Here is a 24,576-nt window from a genome sequence, read left to right on the forward strand (position 1 = left end):
GCGATGAGAAGTGGATACTCTATGACAATCCGAAACGCAGAAAGTAATGAGTGAATCCCGGAGAAGCATCAACATCGTTTGCAAAACCCAATCGCTTCGGAATGAAGGTTCTTCTCTGCATTTGGTGGGATATCAAGGGCGTGGTTTATTATGAGTTGTTGGAACCGGGTGAAACAGTTACTGCGGACTGCTACCAACGTCAATTGATCTGCTTGAGTCGAGCATTGGAACGTAAACGTCCGTATACTGGCAAAGGAGGACGTCCATTGAAATTGTTGCATGACAACGCCAGAACACATATTGCTTCCCATACAAAAGACACCATAATGAGTCTTGGTTGGGACGTCTTGCAGCACCTCGCGTATTCACCAGACATTGCTCCATCTGATTATCACTTGTTCCGGGCCGATGCAACACGCCTCATCCGATATGCACTTCCAATCAGTGGATGAGATCCGAAAATGGCTTGACGACTTTATCAGGTCCAAAAACGTAAAATTTTTGTGAGACGGAATTCATCAGCTGCCTGAAAGATGGCTTAAAATTACAGAAAGTACTAGAAAAAATTGGATTATTCATTCGTACACCTAATAATTATCTTCGTCTGTGTTATTGTGGTGGCGCCATCTTGGATTTTCTAAGGACTTATCGAACGACCCTCGTAATAATACTTGTTCCATTCTGTTATACGCAAACGTCTCGGATCACAAACCGTCTACCTTGTTATAATAATCTACGATGCAGTTGGTTTTCGTAATAATCAGACTTATATTACACGCGTGAGACCACTCGTGCGTGGTTCGGGATCGTTAACTAAAAAATATTGTCGAGATTTTTTAACGGGGATTTCGACGCGCTCGTTTCGGTTCTTCCTCCTTCACGGATCCATGATGTATAATACAAACACGAACAAAAGTCGATATTTCAATTGTGGATTTTATTAAAATTCGGTTTCAACGGATGCGAATAAATGGGTCGAAGACACAAAGGTTTCGGTAAAAAGGCGGACGAAAATGTTAAGCAACGTACGAAATAATTCTCGTTCTCTCCATGTATCTAGGTAAACAAAAAGAAAGAAAGGAACGTTACAACAGTAAACGTTAACTTAAAATTACGAGATGATACATACGATGCGTAAATACACAGAGATTTTCTATGGCAGATCGAATGTCTCGCGAATAATAAAGATTTACCTATTATCCTACTGATCTTACGTTTCTATCAATCTTTCTTGCATCTTCTTGGTAAAGAGATCCGCCTATTTCTCTTTCTCTCTCTTTCTCTTGCAGTTCGTTCGCCCTCGAGGCAACTCAAATTAAGTCCATCCGCCATCTTGACGATCGTTTCTCCGAACGCGTACAATATCGTTTCTCTCGTCCATGTTTACCCTAGTTTTGTAAATCGAATTAATAAATTACTACGATCGACTACCGTTTTAGGTCTATTTTGTATGGAATACTTTGTGATACCGCGTGACAAGGGTCGTTTTTGTCGAGGGTTGGTCGAAAACGAGGCAACTTGAAAACTTCGAGGCGCATAGTGGGGGTAAGCGAGTGAATGAATCGATCCGAAATAAGTCCAAGTGTCGTGGCTTTCTTTATTATGCTTTCTCGTAGTCCCGTTTATCATACACTTCTTCTGTTTAATCGATAGCAGTACCACGCGATACGATTCTACTCACGTGAGACTCGTACTCGCAAATGGGCTCGCGGAACGTAAGGGAGCCCATCGTACATGCATTCGGAACTTCTAACTAATACGCAGACTTATTTCGAAGAGTTGTAAAATCCCATTTTGTCGCGTCGACGATCATTTTCTTTTAAACGTTCGTCCTGTTACGTGAATCGGCACGGCAATTTTCTTCGCCATTTTCTCTGGATTCTATCAAACGCGAATAATAAATACAGTATTCTTCGTTACTTGATCCCTTTTTAAAAACTTTTCGTCTGCATTTATTATTTGTCGATCTTGTGTCCACGGTTAAAAAAATCACACTCTTCTGTTTCCGGATCAGTGACATTTTTAACGCGATCACGATATGTAACGTTGTTCTCTGGTTATCCTCTCTTTGCGCGTGTCTTGAAAATAACTCCGATTCTAATGCAGACGAAACGTCGACGAGTACACAACGAACCCTAAAAGTTAGCGAAACGTTAAAATCATGTAAAACGATCACGAAGTGTTTCATTTTATTCGCATTATTTTTCACCCTCGGCGTTTATTCGTAAACGAGGAATCTTCGATTCCGACGAATGTTCTTTTGATTGAGATATGTCTGGGAAATCTATTTCTAATCGTACATTGTCAATTTTCTGATTGCCCGATGTAGACTCTGAGTCGCCAACAAAGATATCGGAGTCATAATGATTGTTTTTTTTTTTTTAATATTAATTTTGAGTCACGAATTTTAGTAATTTCTCAAGGTGAAAATAACAATATGGATAGTTGCCACGGACAGGAACAATGTACTTAATATCGATCATGCATTCGCGTTTTGATGTAACAATGGTGGACGCGTGATAGTCGATAAAATGAAATTGAAACCAAGTGGTGATTAATTATACAGGGTGTTTGGCCAACTCTGGGAAATGTTTTAGTGGGAGTTTCTGGAGATCAAAATAAGACGAAAATCAAGAATATCAATTTGTTGATTGAGACTTCGTTAGAAAGTTATTAAAAAATTAAGTTAAAAAATTTCGAATCGTTTTGAAAAAATTATTTTCAGTTGCAGGGGTTAATTATAATCATTTTTGGTCAGTAGGCACACCCTCGAAATTCTACCCACTTTCAAGAAAAAAATTCGAGAAGGTATGAAATTTTTCGACAAAATTAAAAAATTTCAAATTGTTCTGGTAAAATTATTTTTGATTGCAGGGGTCAATTACAATCATTTTTGGTGAACAGAAACGTCCCCGAAATCCTAACCATTTTCGAGAAAAAAATTCGAGTACCTATGAAATTTTTTGACAAGATTAGAACATTTGAAATCGTTCCAAAAAAATTATTTTTAGTTACTGGGGTTAATTACAATAATTTTTGGTTATTACATATTACTCCGAAATCCTAACCACTTTCGAGAAAAAAATTCGAGAAGGTATGAAATTTTTCGACAAAATTAGAAAATGTCAATTCGTCCTGGTAAAATTATTTTCGGTTGTGGGGGTCAATTACAATAATTTTTGTTGAATAGACATAACCCCAAAATCTTAGCCACTTTTGAGAAAAATATTCGAGTAGCTATGAAATTTTTCGGCGAAATTAAAAATTTCAAATCATTCTGGAAAAATTATTTTTGATTGCCGGGGTTAATTGCAATAATTTTTGGTGAATAAACATACCCCCGAAATCCTACGCATATTCGAGAAAAAAATTTTTTATCGAAAATATAATTTCAGGCCATAAATGTCTCTCCAAAATTTCATGCGTATCTTTAAAAGGCCATAACTTCTAAACTAATTGAAGGATTTTAATGTTTCAACAGGCAAACTACGCGTATTTTAGTGAAGAATATGTAGAAATTTTAACAATAATGAAAAAGTTGTTCCTTAATCCCGTAAAGCGAGAAAACCCCCCTAAAAATGATCCAATTTTCAAACCGCCATAACTCCTACGATAGTGAATATATTTAAATGAAACTTTTTTCTGAAATAGAGTTCATGGATACCTACAAAAAAGTATGAAACAAAATTTCCGCAGGACGTCAAACAAAAGTACTAAAAATCAAAAACGTATTTCCAAGAAAAATGGTAGCTGCGTAAATTTTTCGCCGAAAAAAAAAATTGCAAATCATTCTAAAAAAATTATTTTCAGTTGCAAGGGTTAATTACAACCATTTTTTATGGATACACTTACCCCCGAAATCTTACGCACTTTCGAGAAAAAAATTCGTTTACCGCAAATATACTGTGTGGCCGGAAATGTTTTTACAACTTTTAAACGAAGCCTCAATCAACAAATTGGTATCCTTGATTTTCGTCTTATTTTGGCTTCTAGAGTCTCCCATTAAAATTTTTTTCCAGGGTTGGTTGAACACCCTGTATAGTAGCAGTGCAAGAATCGAAGTAGAAGGGCCGAGGGTTATTAAATGGGATGCGTGGTCTCGCAAATAACGCTATCAATTTCAAAGTTTCGTTCACGCATGCTTGTGTCTGTGCCATGTCTCTCATCGAACGAGAGCGAAGAGCAAAAGTTGTGGAAAACTGCCACGACGTGGAATTGTTGCCCATTACCGATGGCCATTAAACTGATCGAGAACTCATTCCAAGTATCAAAGAGAATAAACCGAGTACAAAAACGTGAAATAAAATTTTTACCGCCGCAGATGCTTCCGTACGAGCATCGTTTTTATTTAATCTTCGAACGATAAACGATTTGCCGCCGGTTTCTAAAAAGAATTTCGACAAAGTCACACACGAGAAAGAAAGTGAATTTGTTGTTCCAAAAGCTTACGAAAAAGTAAATAATGTACAAAAATTTTCGCTATGGATATGTGTTTCCAACAAAATATCTCGGTCTATCGTGTTTTTATTTACCTCTTGGAAATTAGCTATCTTGGTGCTTCTATTTCATAACAAATCTGATACGTACTTTACGTAACTTGGTCACGTACACCGATTACAGAGAATTACGTTCGCCTTGTGTAACGGAAAAACAAGTATTTTTATGGTTCCAAAACGATCTCGGTGGCGAGATAATTTTTATTATTCGAGACCATTTTAACGCGTACTTTGTTGGAGAAAATTTATATATGGGTGGCTAGAAACAGGAGGGGAGGAAATGAAAGGAGAGAGAAAGAGAAAGAGAGAGAGAGAGAAAGAGAGAGAGAAGTTGCAATTACTCGCGAGTATTTCTATTACGTTTCAGCAAAACGTGGAAACACGCATAATCTACCATGAAAATCTCGTATATCGAAATAATTCAGCCGGCGGCAACCTTGACGATGAAACCAGACAAAAGGAACGGAAAACAAAGATGGCGGACAATGATAGAATTACGACCGTATGGCGTATAAAACGAAAATAACGTGGAGTATGTAAGGAAAATTTTACGTAAGAAATTGAGAAGTCGCATGGTACGAAGATGTTCAGCTCAAAGGGAAAGAAGGAGAGCGAATAGAGGGATAAAATCGCAGAATAGTAGCCTATCTATCACAAACGGAAGTAACGGTATAATAATAATTATGGACATATCGAAGAGAAACGCTTATCGCGTTAAAACGACGTCTATCGCAATGGTGACAATTAGTACTAGCAATTCACAGAAATTTTTCTTCGCGGCCGATGTCTTACGGCGCTGTATGGCTGCCATTTTGTCACCTGGAACATTCAACGTAAACACGTGATTAGCGATTGCAACGAAACTTATTTCTAGCTACAGTCAGGGACAAATGTAAGTGAACAGATGAATAAAGAAAGGAGGATGTTAAAAAAGTGCCAAACTTGTACCCCGTCAGATTCTGCACTTCGAATTGTGCACAATTGTTTATAGCAAATATGATGGGAAAGTCGTGAAAAACGTCGTTGGGGTTAGGTCTGGGTTAAGTCTGACGAATCATAACTTTTTGACTTCAAATGACTAGAACTTCGAAGTGAATGCATGAAACGTAACAATTCCGACGCTATTTTGTAAAGGAAAGTCAATATTTATATAATATGCAAGGAAATGTTGCTCAGATTGTTGATTGGTAACAATAAAACTCAAGAGATTAAGATGATGTATTAGGATGCAAATATTCCTCAAAATATGTTTAATGGTATAACTCTTTCCTAGAATGGAATTAAATGCATTCAATATGAAAAACTGTTATTATATTTCATCCCCTTCTTTTTTGGATCATAATTTTTTAATGAATTTAACATTAACGATGACGTTCACAATGTATAAGATATGGTTGCTATCGTGCGATCTGAAGTGTTTATACCTCAGGTGGTTCTGCTGGTTCGTTACATTTTTGTAGAAGTGTTTATCTGGAGACGATAACACCACTATGGCTTCCCATGATACTTTTTCTTTTATCTGGAATTGGACCACAGTCTTACATGAGATGCTATCCAGTGAAAACCAAATGATTCCTAGATTTTTTTAGATTTGAGATTCTATTTTATTTTGAAGACATTTTGTATTACGATTTTTGTAGTGTGCTTGTGTAGTATACTTTGTAGTCTAGTGTGATTTGTGTAACGTACTTTGTAGCCTAATGTAATTCTTACAGTGTATTGTAGCGCACGTTATAGTGTAAAATGGAGAGAAACTGTATTATTTGTAGCAAGACACTTGCAAAGTTAGCTCGAAACAAATACCGGAAGTGCAATGACAATTGATATTGTGTGGGATGCTATCGAAGCAGAAATGTCAATAGCAAGGGTGACAGCACTTTTTCAGAAATAGATTTGCTTTGTGAAACAGTACCCAGAGTTTAAAAGTGTTTCTGAACATTGACAGAAGTCATTTGCCTAGAAAAAGGGGCATCTTTGGTTGCAGTTTACAGAGTTCGTTAAAAGTAAGGTTGGACTTGCTGCAATTGTTGGACATACTTGTGTGTGTAAAATAGGCCAAAGTATTGTGGGGTGTTGTTCACATATTGCAACAGTATTATGGTACTTTGGATTTGCGTGACACCAAACATCCATACATTCACCTGCAAACTTCCTCAACTGATATTTAATCGAAGAAATATCATCTAAAGAAGAAGAGGATAAAATATAAAATAGTTCTTCATATTGAATGCATTCCATCCTGTTTTAGAACTCAATTAAAGTATACCATTAACATACTTTGAGGAATATTTGCATCCTGATACATCATCTTAATCTGTTGCGTTTTATTGTTACTAACCAACAATCTGGGCAACATTTCCTTGCATATTATATAAATATTGACTTTTCTTTACAAAATAGCGTCGGAATTGTTACGTTCTATGCATTCACTTCAAAGTTATAGTCATTTGAAGTCAGAAAGTTATGATTCGTCTTTCATAGCATCGTCAACTTCAACCATATTTTTCACGACCTTCCCATCACATTTGCTATAAACAATTATGCACAATTCGAAGTGCAGAATCCGTAGAATAATGCCTTATAATTATTTTAGGTGCCTGGCAGGGTAAAAATTTGGCACTTTTTTAACATCCTCCCAATATAGCAATTTCCTAATAGTATGTAGATTATTTAAATAACAATTAAAATAAATATTATCGATCGGTGTAAACCCACATTAGGTTTAAACAAAAAATCAAACAATTACAGAGAGACAGAAGTAAGTGGACACTGCAAACTACTAATTAATATTTAGTATTGCCACCTTTTTACAAGATTTTCTAGGTAATCTTTGTCAAATAGTGTAAAGTGCTGATTTTAAATTATTAAAGAATTCCATTTTACCCGTTTGCTCCTCCAAAGGAAGTTTGTATTTGAGTTTGTGTCCGAGTAACTTCATATCTGAATCACTAAAAAATTTCATACTCTGTTAAAGATAGTTTAGGTTGGCAACGTTTTATTATATTGTGTTGGCACTACGTAGGATGTGTTTTGTAAAACATACTAATGTATTTATTAATCCAAATATACAATGTGTTTGGCCACTCCTGGGAAAAATTTTAATGGGGGATTCTAGAGGCTAAAATAAGACGAAAATCAAGAATAGCAATTTGTTGATTGAGGCTTCGTTAAAAAGTTATTAACGTTTATAGTTACGCCTGTGAGACGGCAACCGTGCGCGCTGCACACTTTAACTTTAAACGTTAATAACTTTTTAACGAAGTCTCAATCAACAAATTACTATTCTTGATTTTCGCCATATTTTGGCCTCTAGAATCCCCCATTAAAATTTTTCCCAGGGATGGCTCAACACCCTGTATAATTATTACCTCTTTCAAATTTTCATTGATTACGCTAATAAATCAGCATTCATAATACCATCAATTGGTACTAAGGTCCCAATAATCTATATACAGTGAAAACTCGATAAATGTCGCTACTCCGGGTCCGGTCAGCAACACTTACGGAATAGGAGAATCGTCTTTCGAATTTGATTGTAGTTTGCCGACGCTTCGAACGTAGAAAGAGTCAGTAGCTAAAGAAGAAAGAGGGACTGAAACTCGGATTTATCGCCCCAGTTTAAATATCCGCGTCAGTGTGACCACACTACTGCACAGAAGAAAGTTTTTTATTTTTTACTTTTTGTTAATAAAAATTTCACTATCATGTTGGGGAGATTTCTCTGATTAAAATGAGGCTAAACACGATATAAATCGGTCAATATTTGGTAGCATAATATTGAATTAAATATTGTACTTGCGAGTCTTTCTCTCTTTATTTATCCTTCTTGTGCTGTCCTTTTCTATGTTCGGAAATATCAAAGAACGACGCATCGAGGTGCTGGCTACATTTATCGAACGGGAGGTAGCTATTTTCAAACGGAACGGTTCCACCGTTTCGTAAGTGATCAAAAACTGCAACACTTATGAAATAGGGGGTTTCGTTAGCTACCACTGTTCGATAAATGTACCAATCCACTGACCTTGCGAAGATACGAGTACACAATATTTAATTCAATATTATGGTAACAAATATTGGCCGATTTATATCGTGTTTAGTCACATTTTAATTAGAAAAATCTTCCCCACATGATAGTAAAATTTTTATTAAAAAAAAGTAAAAAATAAAAAACTTTCTTCTTGTACAGTAGTGTGGTCACACTGACAGGGACATTTAAACTAAGTGACGAAGGCAATAAAGATTTTTAAAGAAAGCCGCTACGTCTCCGGTTACACTTCGCCTCACTGGTTCAAGGGGGATCCCCCTAGTGGTGGGGATAAAAATGTATCATTTATGGAACAGCTCTTGAGGACATTTATCGAGTTTTCACTGTACTATAAAGATAAATGTTAAATAAAGCTTAACTCTTCACGTCCTTGGCCACATATGTGGACGCTTAGTTTTTTTATTATAATTTTCTTTACTGTCAATAATAAATAGACCAAAAAAAAACGTCCCTAAAGAGGTTAAACCTGTAATTCTGATGCAACAATAGTTAAATTTCATTGGTATTCATTTTCATCATCTGTCCTCTTACTTTTGTCCCCAACTGTACGCCAGCAACAGGATAAAAAGTTTACTAGAAAATGAAAAAAAAAATAAGAAATGTTCATCGTATGTACCTTCGGTGACAAAAACAAAAATGGACGCCGGCTTGGTGTTCGAGGCGTTGCACGTATAGTTGCCTGTATCCGATTCCACCGCTTGGTGAATTGTCAGCCGACTTTGAGTCGAACTAGAATCGGTTTGTACCGTTACACTGCTTCGCGTAGTGTCGAAACTTATCATTCGATTATTATGATACCAGAAAACATATTGCGGAGGTGTTGGACTCTGAAACGGTTAAAAACAAATATTTGTTGTAAGAAAATTGGCATCGTACGCTTGAAACGAGTTGCATTTTTCCAAATACTTTTATTATAGCAGTAATAATAAGGGTCGGGACTATAAATGTTAAATTTGAAGTATATACGACAGCAGTGACGTATTATCTTATAGGTTAGGTGCTCGATCCATCAGATCTTGCAGCCGGTTTGATCTTTTTATTCTTTTTTACTGTTCCGACAATCGACAAATTCATTTACGCGGGAAATAAATTAAATATTTTTAGCAATTTATTTTCCATAGCTTTTAAATATTTTATAGTCAAATAACTGTACGTTTGCAGCTTGTGACACAGTGGCAAAGTGCAAATTTACCCTGGGGCGAACGTGAATTTAACACGTCTGTTATAGGATAACAAGTCTGGCTAAAGTTCTGATCAAAGGGGGGGATTCAAAATCAATGTTTCGAAAATTCGTTACGGTTATTCGTATCCAATATACGGAGAGTAAGTTTCTACATTCGAAACATTTAGTTTGCGTAAATAAACACTGACATCACGGAATTGAAACTTTGATCAAGAAATTGATTCGATAATGACGTAGATAAATATTAAACTTGGAAAAAACGAGTGAAAAATTTTACACCGTATAATACTTTCAATAAATTATTACAATTATTGAACCGGTAAGAGGTAGTTATTTTGATAGGTACTCTAACATTAATTACAATGAATTTTTAATTTATTCGATAGGGGGCGTCTCGAAACGACTTGGATCAGTACTTGAAATTTTAATAACGCGTTTCGAGCGTCGAGCTGAAATATTTAATCGGGATGACAATTTAAAGAACTGGATAGCACTATTTACACTTTGTCGATATTTGTCTAATTATTATAACGTAAATTGCAAACGGCTTAGTTAGGACCGCATCGAGAATCGATACGTCAACCCGATAAAATCTCGACGCCATCTAGCGTAATTAAGTTTAACCAGGATCGATAGATGTCGATACGGGGTCTATCGGAAGTATAATTTTTCTCCCGATGGATCCAGTAGTCATTTTTTGGCGCGAGATAGCTTTCCGTTAACTGTTCGCGAGTGGCAAAAAGAGAGAAGTTATTGTCTCGTACGTGAATCGTTTTCAGCGTGTCTGGTGTCTAAATCGAATGCATTTCTCTGCCGGATACGAGTGTGACTCGCGAGGAACGGATGAAGCGAAATGGAACGTCGAAGTCAGCCGTTTGTTCCGAATCTCAGCGAACGTGAGTACATCTTTTCAACGACGTAGATATTAGTTTTACGGTTACGGTTACTGGCACCGAGAGAACCGTTCCTTTCACGCGACCTTTTTAATTTCGTAAAATCGTTCAAACGCGTTGCAAAGCGTAGTTTCAATTTTCTAACCTCGCCATTTACGAGGCGTTTGTTTGGACATTTATGCACGGATACCTTGTATACTGCACTCATGAATACTTGATCTTCTTATACCGTGCCTTTTAGAAGCCATATTATTCATAATACTATAAATTTAGCGCGTAGGAATTCTTAACCCTTGGACGACCTCTAGTGGCCTACCGATGACTTTATTCAATTAATATATACCATTTGAGGTTATGTGCAGTTTACACATGGACTTTTTGTCTTCCCGTATGCTAGACACTTAGGATGTGTTCTTTTTGTATCAGATTTTCTGTGTACATATACAGGGCGTTCGGCTACCCCAAAATAAGACGAAAATCAAGAATACCAATTTGTTGATGGAGGCTTCGTTAAAAAGTTATTAACGTTTGAAGTTCCACCCGTACTGAATTTTTTTCTCGAAAATGCGCAGCATTTCGGGGGTATGTCTATTTACCAAAAATGATTGTAATTTACTCCCGCAACCGAAAATAATTTTTCCAGAATGAATTGTAATTTTTCATTTTCGACGAAAAATTGAAGCACTTAATTAGATTTTCAATAAGGAATTTTTTTCTCGAAAGTGCGTAGAATTTCGGGGGTATGTGTAATTACTAAAAGTGATTGTAATTAACCCCCGCAACGGAAAATAATCTTTTTAGAACAATTTGAATAATTTTTTTTTTGCCGAAAAATTTCATAGCTACCCAATTCTTTTTCTCAAAAGTGGGTAGGAATTCGGAGGTATGTATATTTATCAAAAATGATTGTAATCAACCCCCACAACCGAAAATAATTTTTCTAGAACGATTTGAAATTTTTGAATTTAATTGTTAATAACTTTTTAACGAATCCTCAGTCAAGAAATTGATATTCTTGATTTTCGCCATATTTTGACCTCTAGAACCCCCTGTTACAATTTTTTCCAGGGGTGGCCGAACACCCTGTATAGGTACATACGGGAGCCAGTTCGCCAAGAGAAAAAAAAAAAAACGCCACACTTTATTTTCGTTTCCCCGATAGTGTCGAGTTTGCAGCGGCAGCAATGCTGCTTTAATGCACTTCCACTCTTGTATTCGTGACTAAGCTGCGCCTATTTCGCTAGGGGGTTTTCCGCTGTACGTTCGCGAAGGTTCATTCAATGTTAGCGCGAATTGCAAGCTGTGCGTTTCTATGTACCTTCGTTAAGCGGATGGACTTGGTGCGCCGTGGCTTCATTCGCGGCGTATGCACGACACGATTATTATGTATCAATGGGGCTCGCGTAAATGCACGGGATATCTGTTATTTGTGATAGATGCATTCGTCTACCGGTTCAAAGACAATCTATTTCTTGCCAGGTTTGTACTGTCCTCCGCTCACTTGAAGTCCCGCGGAAGGAATGCGGGAGAAGTAGAAGGGGCACACGTATTCCCACGCACACATTGGTCTCTAGCTCGCTATTCGTCGCGGCAGTTACACACACATGTGGACTGCCTGAGAGCAAGGGAGCGAGACAGATAAATGGGCGGTCCGACTCCACTTGCCCCTGTGCCGTCTCGCGGGGCTTCAAGTCAGCGGACCACTGTACATACATACGTAAAAAAGGGCCGCCATATTTGTTTCGCTCGACGCAAGTTCTTGCGAGCAACTTAACCTATAAATTTACGTTTCCTGATATCCCCGGTCGACAGGTTATAAAGTAGTTATACAGTTATACAGTCTTAAATTGCTCGAGAATCGTAATAATGGCCGATGAATAAAGAATATTCTTACCTTTTCTATTATGCACACGAGATTTATAATGGATCCTACGTCGACGTGATGTTCGCCGCTCCCTAATATAAATGCTTCTGGTATTACTATGTTTAGATTGACAAAGTATGATAATATCCCTGTACTCCTTGAGACCTGCAAAATGTAGAAAGAATACAAAATTTAATTTTGTTTAAATATACAGGGTGTTCGGACACTCCTGGGAAGGAATAGTAATGGGGGACTATAGAGGCCAAAATAAGACGAAAATCAAGAATAGCAATTTGTTGATTAGGCTTCGTTGAAAAGTTATTAACGTTTAAATTTTAAATTTATTAACGTTTATCATTTGAAATTTTTTAATTTTGTCAAAAATTTCACACCTCGAATTTTTTTCTTAAAAGTAGGATTTCGGGGGTGTGTCTATTGACCAAAAAAGGTTGTAATTGACCCCTGCAATTAAAAATAATTTTTTTGGATCGATCTCAAATATTCTAATTTTGTCAACAAATTTCATGCCTTCTCGAATTTTTTTCTCGAAAATGCGTAGGATTTCGCGAGTATGTCTATTCACCAAAAATTATGGTAATTGACCCTTGCTACTAAAAACAATTTTTTGGAACGATTTCAAATGTTCTAATTTTGTCGAAAAATTTCATAATTACTCGAATTTTTTTCTCGAAAGTGGGTAGTATTTCGAGGGTATGTCTATTGGCCAAAAATGATTGTAATTAACCCCTGCAACTAAAAATAATTTTTTTAGAACGATTTGAAATGTTTTAATTTTGTCGAAAAATTTCATACCTACTCGAATTTTTTTTTCAAAAGTACGTAGAATTTCGAGGGTATGTCTATTGACCAAAAATGATTGTAATTGTCCCCCGCAACCAAAAATAATTTTTCCAGAACGATTTGAAATTTTTTAATTTAATTTGTTAATAACTTTTTAACGAAGCCCCAATCAACAAATTGATATTCTTGATTTTTGTCTTATTTTGGGTTCTATAATCTCCTATTAAAATTTTTCCCAGAGATGGCCGAACACCTTGCATATCATTTATCAAGTTATTTATCGTTTACGTAATTTCATAATAATTAACGAGCTTAGAAAATGTCTCTTAATAATTATGTTGAAACTCTGCACACGTTTTTGACTACATTTTTTGACTAAACTCTGTACGATTTTAGACGGAAAATACCACGGCTCACTGAATCCTATGTTTTTATACTTTGTATCATCCGGTTTAAAAAGTACTTGAACCACGATAGGGGTGAAAAATATTTAACGTTCGAAAAACACGTTAAAACGAAACATATTGTGATGGTCGTTCAACGACCTCGAACGGATAATACATTGCGCATCTTCGCGCGTATTGTCCTTTCGAAGTGGCTGCCGTCGAAACGTTGGATTCTGTAGCGAAATGTTGCACCAATGAAAATGGAATTTAACGTTCGCCAGGTGCAGTTGCCATCTAAGCGGTTAACAATTCGAAACGATGAAACAACTTCGCCAGCGTAAGTAGTCGTATTACCTGGCATTCGTAGCTCCCGTTGTCTCTTTCTTGAACGTACTTGATTTGAAGAGTCCAATCGTCCGAGCCCTCTGGATGCAATACTTGAAACCGCTCGTCGCTCGTGTACGTGAACATGGAGCTGGTCAGGACGTGGAAATCACGTCGCCGTATCCAGGATATCTGAAACAGGTGTGCAATCGTTAATCAGTGTTGAAATCTTAGCCAGTGACAAATTACAGTTGGCTCGTTCTCGCGGTTTAAAGAGGAGGTTGAGGATGTTCTTACCTCGGCGTCGGACACCGTTCTTTCCGCCAAATTCCGAACTTTGCAATGCAAAAACGCTGTCCCACCCAGCTGCACCGTGACGTTCGAAACGGTGTTGTTGTCGTTTGCATCGTTTACTCTTTGCAGCTCGTCCAGATTGCTGAACCACAACGTCTTCCAATCTGACGGTATGCTGTAAGGTACGCGTCGGTCTGAAACGTTTTACAAATCGAATGGTCAACGAACATGGAAACGCTCGTTTGAGGTGGGAATTCTCGTCAACAGTTTCTTGCAAAATCAGATTGGCGAGATTCTCCCGATGAAAATGAGTACAAACACGATACCACTCGGATAATTTTTAATTATACTCAATTTTCAAAAATAGTTTGAGTAAGTCAAAATGAGGCGAGAGTAGTATAAATGTATTGGTGAGATTCTCCCGGTGAAAACGAGTACAAACACGGCACCATTCGGATAATTTTTAATTATACGTAATTGAGAATTTTTCAAATTTCAAAAAATTGAGAATATTTGAGATAGCCAAAATTAAAAAGTAGTCCGAACTAGGTCGTGTTTGTACTCATTTTCATCGGGAGAATCTCGCCAATACATTTATGATACTCTCACCACATTTTGACTTCCTCAAACAATTTTTGAAAATTCTCAATTGAGTATAATTAAAAATTGTCTGAATAGTGTCGTGTTTGTACTCATTTTCAACGGGAGAATCTCGTCAATATATTGATAATACTCTCACCACATTTTGACTTGCTCCAACTATTTTTGAAAAATTCTCAATTACATATAATTAAAAATTGTCTGAATAGTGCCGTGTTTGTACTCATTTTCAACGGGAGAATCTCACTAATACATTGCTAATACTCTCACCACATTTTGACTTGCTCAAACTATTTTTGAAAATTCTCAATTGCGTATAATTAAAAATTGTCCGAATGGTGCCGTGTTTGTACTCGTTTTCATCGGGAGGGTTTCGCCAATACATTGATAATACTCTCACCTCATTTCAATCTGATATTGTATTCCTCTCGAATACTCTTTATTATCGGTATACTAGGTTGTGTGGAGTAACGGTGTACAAAAACAATTGGTTATTCGAAGACTTAACGTCTACGTTAATCAGCAACAATACAACTTTTAATTCTTTACACAAAAATTAAAAAAGTAAACTAAATTTTAACACTGTTACACGAAAATCTCCTCTTAAACGTTGCTTTAACTTATTTCTATAATTCCTATCCATTTTCGGATTTGGTTCATAATTTTAGTGGCTGAGATCTTCCATAGGATTACTCTTTGTCTCCTAGTTAGTTCACAGAGGTACACACACAGAGTTTTCCGCGTTATTTTGAACAGAAAATTTATTTGAAAAAATTTGCCTTACGTTACGATGCTCGTGCAACAGTTTACTGGTAAAAGAACCTCTCTGGTTGTAATCAAAAGATGGAATTTCTTTAGCCAGCGATCAAAGTCAAAATCTCTTCGAAATGCAGAACCGGTTTATAAAACGCGCCATTACCCTGAGTTTAATATTAATTAATGCCCACGAGCGTGGAAAGAAGAAACGCCAAGTAGAAGATTCGCGCGGTTGGGAGCAGGAATCGGAAGAAGTGGTTAAGACGAGGAAAACAGAGAAGGTAATTTCAAAGTAACAGCAGTACTCTGGTAAAAGGAACATTGAAGAATAAAGAAACCCTAGTAGGGCACATCAGGAGGCAGAACGATGAATATAGAAATTCGTAAACGGAAAGAGAGAAAATTGAGAAATAGAGAAGTGTAGAGGAGGGGGAAGAAGAAGGGTCTGGGCAAAAGACAAGCACTTGAGACTGAACTTTGCGAGCTTTTGAATGCAGGGCATAAGCTACTTGCCTTTTGTTTCCACGAGACAATGCGAAACCTTATACAACGAGTCAAGAAGCGGAGGGTACCAAGGGAGGGGAGAAGGTACTCCTACTTTGCTTCGAACAGTTAGTTTGGCAGGACACTATTCTCCTCTTTTCTTTTCGTTTTAAGCATTTCCAATTCACAACCACTTTTCAGGCAGGAGTAAGTGCCCACTAGAGGGACTTTTCGCAAGGTTATCGAGCATTTTCGTTCCTTTTCGAAGACCCCGTGTAGCGTTCCCCCTGCAACGACGTTTATTTATTGCACGGTGCACAAAGGCTTTATCTAATGCTAGCTTAACGGCGTTAAAATCACCTCGTCGCTCTTTGCTTTTCACGCAAAAGGGCTTTAAATTCACATGTTCCCTGTTTCAGTAAATTCACAAACAAAAACTCATTGAAATTGAAAATTAGACGCTATAATAATTTGAGCTTCGATCAAAAACGTTAGAGTAACCGGATCTGAGGGTATTGCTTATCTGTGCAAATTTTACAATCCATAGTTACGTTGGACGCGCGATCGTGTAATTATTAATTAAATTATATCGGTAAATTCAAAATGTTTGGAGCTCCTTATGCAAATTGTTTACAGACACTGTTTGACGATGCAAAATTTGCGTTGGCCAGGTACATACAGTGGTGGACATAAGTATTGGCACAGCATGGTTGTCGTGGCACAAATGCTTATAACTATTAAACAAATTGCTTTGAAGGAAAAACTTTTTGACATGTATAAATGTTGTACAATCCACAATACTTGACTTTTATCTCTCAATATTTACTAGTATATTCTTAAATATACAGTGGTGGACCTAAGAATTGGCCCAAGATGGTTGTCGTGGCACAAAAGCTTATAACTACTAAGCAAATTGATTTGAAGGAAAAACTTTTTGACATATTATGTATAAATGCTTTACAATCCACAATACTTGACCTTTATCTCTCAATATTTACTAGTATATTCTTAAATAAACAGTGGTGGACCTAAGAATTGGCCCAAGATGGTTGTCGTGGCACAAAAGCTTATAACTACTAAGCAAATTGATTTGAAGGAAAAACTTTTTGACATATTATGTATAAATGCTCTACAATCCACAATGCTTGACATTTATCTCTCAAAATTTACTAATATATTCTTAAATATACAGTGGTGGACATAGGAATTGGCCCAAGATGGCTGTCGTGGCACAAATGCTTATAACTACTAAGCAAATTGATTTGAAGGAAAAACTTTTTGACATATTATGTATAAATGCTCTACAATCCACAATACTTGACCTTTATCTCTCAATATTTACTAGTATATTCTTAAATAAACAGTGGTGGACCTAAGAATTGGCCCAAGATGGTTGTCGTGGCACAAAAGCTTATAACTACTAAGCAAATTGATTTGAAGGAAAAACTTTTTGACATATTACGTATAAATGCTCTACAATCCACAATACTTGACCTTTGTCTCTCAATATTTACTAGTATATTCTTAAATATACAGTGGTGGGCATAAGAATTGGATCAAGATGGCTGTTGTGGCACAAATGCTTATAACTACTAAACAAATTGATTTGAAGGAAACTCTTTTTGACATATTATGTATAAATGCTCTACAATCCACAATACTTGACCTTTATCTCTCAATATTTACTAATATATTCTTAAATATACAGTGGTGGGCATAAGAATTGGCCCAAGATGGCTGTTGTGGCACAAAAGCTTATAACTATTAAACAAATTGATTTGAAGGGAAAACTTTTTGACATGTATAAATGTTGTACAATCCACTATACTTGACATTTTTCTCTCAAAATTTAACAGTACATTCTTAAATATACAGTGGTGGGCATAAGAATTGGCCCAAGATGGTTGTCGTGGCACAAAAGCTTATAACTACTAAGCAAATTGATTTGAAGGAAAAACTTTTTGACATATTACGTATAAATGCTCTACAATCCACAATACTTGACCTTTGTCTCTCAATATTTACTAGTATATTCTTAAATATACAGTGGTGGGCATAAGAATTGGATCAAGATGGCTGTTGTGGCACAAATGCTTATAACTACTAAACAAATTGATTTGAAGGAAACTCTTTTTGACATATTATGTATAAATGCTCTACAATCCACAATACTTGACCTTTATCTCTCAATATTTACTAATATATTCTTAAATATACAGTGGTGGGCATAAGAATTGGCCCAAGATGGCTGTTGTGGCACAAAAGCTTATAACTATTAAACAAATTGATTTGAAGGGAAAACTTTTTGACATGTATAAATGTTGTACAATCCACTATACTTGACATTTTTCTCTCAAAATTTAACAGTACATTCTTAAATATACAGTGATGGACATAAGAATTGGTCCAAGATGGATGTTGTGGCACAAATGCTTATAACTACTAAGCAAATTGATTTGAAGGAGAAACTTTTTGACATATTATGTATAAATGCTCTACAATCCACAATACTTGACCTTTATCTCTCAATATTTACTAATATATTCTTAAATATACAGTGGTGGACATAGGAATTGGCCCAAGATGGCTGTCGTGGCACAAATGCTTATAACTACTAAGCAAATTGATTTGAAGGAAAAACTTTTTGACATATTATGTATAAATGCTCTACAATCCACAATACTTGACCTTTATCTCTCAATATTTACTAGTATATTCTTAAATATACAGTGGTGGGCATAAGAATTGGATCAAGATGGCTGTTGTGGCACAAATGCTTATAACTACTAAACAAATTGATTTGAAGGAAACTCTTTTTGACATATTATGTATAAATGCTCTACAATCCACAATACTTGACCTTTATCTCTCAATATTTACTAATATATTCTTAAATATACAGTGGTGGGCATAAGAATTGGCCCAAGATGGCTGTTGTGGCACAAAAGCTTATAACTACTAAGCAAATTGATTTGAAGGAAAAACTTTTTCACATATTCATTTATTATCTGTTTGAGTTTATCACATAACAGAAGCAATAATATAAATACAATGATTCACAAAACACTAATACAAATGGATTTAAGGGACATTTTATGGGTGAATGAAAGTATTGGCACATTTGAATAAAAACACTGAAAAATGACTTACAATTAAATATTAATATTTAGTTGGTCCTCCTTTCCTTTCAAGGACTTTCTTTAATCGTTTGTGCATCAAATCAACTAATTTTTTTGTAAAATCCAGCTTGATTTTATTACATTCTTCGAGTCTGCTTTGTTTGTTATATGATGATTTCTAATTCGATAAGTTTCATGTCTGGATTCTGAGCTGGTGTATGTAGGGAATCAGAAATATTATAAATGATGAATGTTAAAAGAAAAACGAAATAAAATATCAAAAATGCAAAACGTAAGAATTAAAAGTCGTAGTTGTCTAAGTACAGTTAATAATTGTTGAAGAATTTCTTAATAGATGAGTTATTGTTTGAGTTTATATAAAAAGCACAGTGTGATTATTAAACGAATCTTTATGAAAATTCATAGTTTTATTAATAGAATGAAATGGGAGCTTTGTAGAGTGTTGTCTCAATTTTTAAACATAGTAAATTGTGTCTTACTTTAAATTCTTTTGTCAGAAATTTCCCATAAATGCTTAAACATCCTCAGTCTACTAATTAATAAAGAATTTACCAAAGCACAAAATGTCCCAAATGACCACATTTACAATTATGTACATTTTGAGAGAAAAATGTCAATTATGGATTGTAGAAGATTTATATATAATATTGTTAGAATTAAAGAAAATAAACTCAACTTATACAATATTCGTTTATTAATTTAGGAAAGAAAAAAAGGAAACAAAAAGACTGTAATAATTTGACGCACATTGTGCCCTCCTCGTAGACACACTTTCACACACCAAAAGACATAAAAAGGGGACATACAGCAATGCAGCCAACCACGCAAAAACAAAAATAACTTTTACTACACAAAAGTTAAACCAGATATAAAAAACAGATTATAGAAACATATTTTTAACAAATATGTCGATAAGTTTTTCCTTTAAATCAATTTGTTTAAAGGTTACAAGCATTTGTACCAGAATCAACATGCTGTGCCAATATTTATATCCAGCACTGTATGTATTCCTCGCCAGAACGAAATGTTACATCGAACGCGTGACTGTAGAATTATTAACCGAATTATACCTGTAATTACGTAATACGTGAAGCTTCGATCAGTTGCGTTGAATTGACACGATTGTATTTGGTTTCGTTCGCTAATAGATTTTGGTTACAAACATTACTCCACCGTGTAAAATTTGTATGCAGAACAGGTCATATTTCTAATTAGGAGTTATTGTTACATCGCACGCGTGATTATAGAACAATCGATTCAATTACAATGAATTCAACAGAAACTAGACTGAATTCACGAATTTCAACATTTCGTTAATTTGTAAAAACATCGATATCGCGTTGTAAATAAATATTACGCATTGTCTCGATAGATTATTTTTTCGAATTTGACTTTTTACGCCATAAGCTTTAAACGCAGATATTAAAGGGAGATATAAAGGAAATCATAGTTTATTTTATTTTTACATGGAATGTAAACTGTTATTTAAGATAGAAGCGATAAGTTTCAAATGCAGGTATTAACACGTTGATTGCCACACCAAACTCCTCAAATTGTCTACGAAAACGATATTTTGTTTTTAGACAACTGGACCCTAGCATATTTGTCGTAGAACTTATTTTTAGACCCTCTTTAAAATTTGTATGTTCTACCAAGATTTATTTTTTTTTAACATCTAATCTTGAGAAATAATTTTTTTAACTCATCAGTGAAAATTTATGTCATCTATACCGGGTGTTTGGCTATCCCTGGGGAAAATTTTAATGGGGGGTTCTAGAGGCCAAAATAAGACGAAAATCAAGAATAGCAATTTCTTGATTGAGGCTTCGTTAAGAAGTAATTAACGTTTAAAGTTGCGCCTATGAGACGGGAACCGCGCGCGCTGCACACTTTAACTTTAAACGTTAATAACTTTCTAACGAAGTCTCAATCAACAAATTGCTATTCTTAATTTTCGTCATATTTTGGTCTCTAGAATCTCCCATTAAAATTTTTCCCAGGTGTGGCCACTCTGTATATGGGTAACGTGCTAGTCAATGTGTTAAAGGAAGCAAGATCGTCCTTAGAATTTATTTCATTTTTACATGGAACGTAAACAGTTATTTAAGATAGAAACGTAAATAGACTGGAACTTGGAAATGGAGCAGGTTAAACGGTCCGTAGAATATTATTTACCTTTATCGAGCGACCTGGCCAGGAGAATTGTCGGCAGGATCAGAAAGACCATGTACCACGATAGCCGGTCCCGCATCCTTGCGAGGTTGTAAGTCCTCCTGGAAAAATGAACGTCGGGTTTTCGTTTACAAACTACAAAGAACCCCGCATTAATTACATGGGAAATTTAATCCCGGTTAATCTCGTTCATTTTCACATATGTTGTAGCTTATGACCTGGTGAACAAAAAATGTAATAGGCAAAAACGTCTGTGATGGATAATTATTGAGATACAGCTAATCAAACGGCAAATAGAAAAGTTACGGTAGGCTTGCGCTACGTCTCACTTTGACTTTGACCAGCGGTCTCTCTCCGCTTTACCACCTCGCTAGTAGTTCCCCCTCCACCGCACCGTCGATCTGTCAGAAGTGGTGAGGGACTACGCTGCATGAGGGATCTCGCGTTTAGCTAGCCAGCCGAAAGCTATGAAATCGTTGCCGATGCTGGAGGACGAAATCGACGCTAACACTGTAGTAATACATTCCGCTGTCCGATTGCTTAGCGCAGCACGCGCGCTCTATTTTTAAACTGTTACATTATGGCATATAGAAATCGAACTTGCTGCTATGTTTGCAGTCGTAGTTTTCGTAATCGACAAATGTCGCGAATAAATGGCGAAGAAATTGTTATCAAAAAGGAAATTGGAATTCTTAGACGCCACCGATTAGGTTCTGAACCCATTGATATAGGGGCTGAAAGTCGGCTATGTTTTAATTGTAATTTATCTATTGAGGATGAAATAAAGCAAATAAATCGCGATCCAGCTTCTTTAAGACTGAACATTGTTACTCAAACCCGAAATAGTTCATGTATATTTTGCAATTCCTCTGCGAATGTCCATCGGCTTTCTCTAGAATGCAGGGTAAATGTTTTCGTTATGAAAAATATTTATATCCCTGAATATGTTAATTGCTGTAATCGACATTTAGATAACAATGGTCATATTTTACAACTATTACTTTCCGCCTTGCGTTACATAAATAGACCATTTGTAATAAAAGGGCAGCAGTTGCAAGCTTTTCTACAGGCACTTCGAGATGTAGCGAACAGTAAAAGTTGCTACGACAATGAAAACTGTTTTACAGATGATGATTTTAAGACTGTAGCACCTATTACAAAAGAACAGTTTCAGGATCTGTATACATACTGCGATCGAGTGCCTCAAGAACACGGTTTCCGAAACATTAGTAAAAAAGACCTTTTGACTTTTTTATGTAAGTTACGGCAAGGATTATCTGACGAATTTCTTAAAGTCATTTTTCGATATTCCTCTAGACAGTCGGTAAGTTTAGCTATTACCAAAGTTCGACAGTCTTTATTACAAAGATTTGTCCCGATGAATATTGGTTTTCAAGCAATAACTCGAGATGAATATATAACGAATCATGTTACGTCTTTTGCAAATGAGTTATACAATTCTGAACCGAGTATTTCAAAAGTAATTGCTTATATTGATGGGACTTATTCGTATATTAACAAAAGTAGTAACTATCGTGTTTTACGACAAACGTATTCCGTACATAAAGGTCGACATTTGGTAAAACCAGCGTTAATAGTTGCTCCAGATGGATATATACTGGTTATTCAAGGACCATACTTTTCTGACTCGCGAAATAATGATGCTCGAATGTTAAATAGCGAATTTGAACGCGACGTGAATGATATGAGACAATGGTTCCAAGATGGCGATATTTTCGTATTAGATCGTGGGTATCGAGATGCCCAACCGTTACTACGTGAATTAGGCATTCATTACAGGATGCCAGCCTTACTTGAATGCCATCAGAAACAACTATCTACCGAAGAGGCAAATGAGTCTCGATTGGTGACGAAAACAAGATGGATAGTTGAAACTAGAAATGGGCATATTAAGTCTATTTTTAAGTTTTTTAACCACATAATTAATATGCACCATATTCATCATCTTGGTGAATTTTATAATATTGCAGGGGCTATAATTAACAAATATCACCCGCTAATTTAAATGGAAGGCGCTAATACAGAATTGGCACAAGAACTTCTTCATAAGTCCAAAGAAGTTAATGTTGTGCACGCACGAGTTGAAATTGAAAGGCTGTGCTATAGAAATGCAATGTGGATACATTTAAATGACGAGCATTTACATAATTTTCCGCACCTGACCTTAGAATATTTACGAGATTTGACGATTGGAACATTCCAGGTTCGTCTGGCACGATCTTACGTTCAGGATAAAATGCAGCGTGACGACACAGAAGAGTTTCAATTAGATTCGCTCCTTGACGAACCTGGTCTCATAAGGGTACGAGTGTTTTCACGGTTTAGAAATGCTACAAAACATCAAATATTTATAGCATACAACATTCTTGAATCAGATGGTGTAGACGATGATACCGAGCCAATTTTAGGTTATTATTGTACCTGTAAATCTGGTGCAAGGACCCTTGGTACATGTTCACATGTGGCAAGTGTGCTGTGGTACCTAGGGTATGCAAGGTATCAAGACAATGTTCGTTATCCGTCTTCGTTATTGTTAGAAACACTATTAGATGCTGCTCACAGACCACCGCAACAACATCCAAACGAGAACTTCAATATTGCTAATTCTGACTGAGTTGTCCTTAGTAAAGTTCGAGGAAAGCAGCTTTCTGAACGATTCGGATGATTTTTAAATATGTTGAAGTCATCAACATATGGAATAACCTTTTACTATACATATACGTATGTTTCGGTTGGCCACAGTTTTCGAATTATGCGAAAATATGTTTTAATGTTAGGTGAACCTGTAGAAGGACCACTCCCTGATAGTTTTGGATACAATGTTTTTTAATACCTCTGTATATATAAAAAAAACTATATATAATATCAATATAAATATAAAATATAATATAAAACTGTAGATATATAAAAACAGGAACAATGGCAAAAAAGCAGTTGCTTGCGAAAATACTGTATAACGTTATGTCAACGTTCTGTACGATTCGTAACGATTGTACTGCACTAGTATGTAATTTTACCCAGGAGAGAATTCTTTTCAATGTATGTATACAGATGAGGCGGTAGCTTTTCTAGAATTGCACCCTATCTTTGCTTACCCGCTTCTAGAAAAAACAAGGAA

The 24,576-nt window shown here is 35.9% G+C and overlaps 1 protein-coding gene across 1 annotated transcript in view; it reads right to left on the reverse strand.

The window, feature by feature from the left end:
- Positions 1–3,918: 3,918 nt before the first annotated feature.
- LOC122403057 (zwei Ig domain protein zig-8) overlaps positions 3,919–24,576 on the reverse strand; it is a 218,784-nt gene continuing 198,126 nt past the window's right edge. The window contains exons 2-7 of the mRNA XM_043406337.1: positions 21,441–21,538; positions 14,290–14,480; positions 14,023–14,184; positions 12,512–12,646; positions 9,158–9,368; positions 3,919–5,315 (exon numbers count right to left, since the gene is read on the reverse strand). Of these exons, the coding sequence (XP_043262272.1) occupies positions 5,203–5,315; positions 9,158–9,368; positions 12,512–12,646; positions 14,023–14,184; positions 14,290–14,480; positions 21,441–21,516 (888 nt within the window). The 5' untranslated portion in view covers positions 21,517–21,538 and the 3' untranslated portion in view covers positions 3,919–5,202. The remainder of the gene's footprint in view (positions 5,316–9,157; positions 9,369–12,511; positions 12,647–14,022; positions 14,185–14,289; positions 14,481–21,440; positions 21,539–24,576) is intronic.

This window comes from Colletes gigas, unplaced genomic scaffold (assembly GCF_013123115.1).
Source record: "Colletes gigas isolate AHSC1104 unplaced genomic scaffold, ASM1312311v1 Colletes_gigas_Sc00043, whole genome shotgun sequence".
In the NCBI taxonomy this organism is placed as follows: Eukaryota; Metazoa; Arthropoda; class Insecta; order Hymenoptera; family Colletidae; genus Colletes; species Colletes gigas.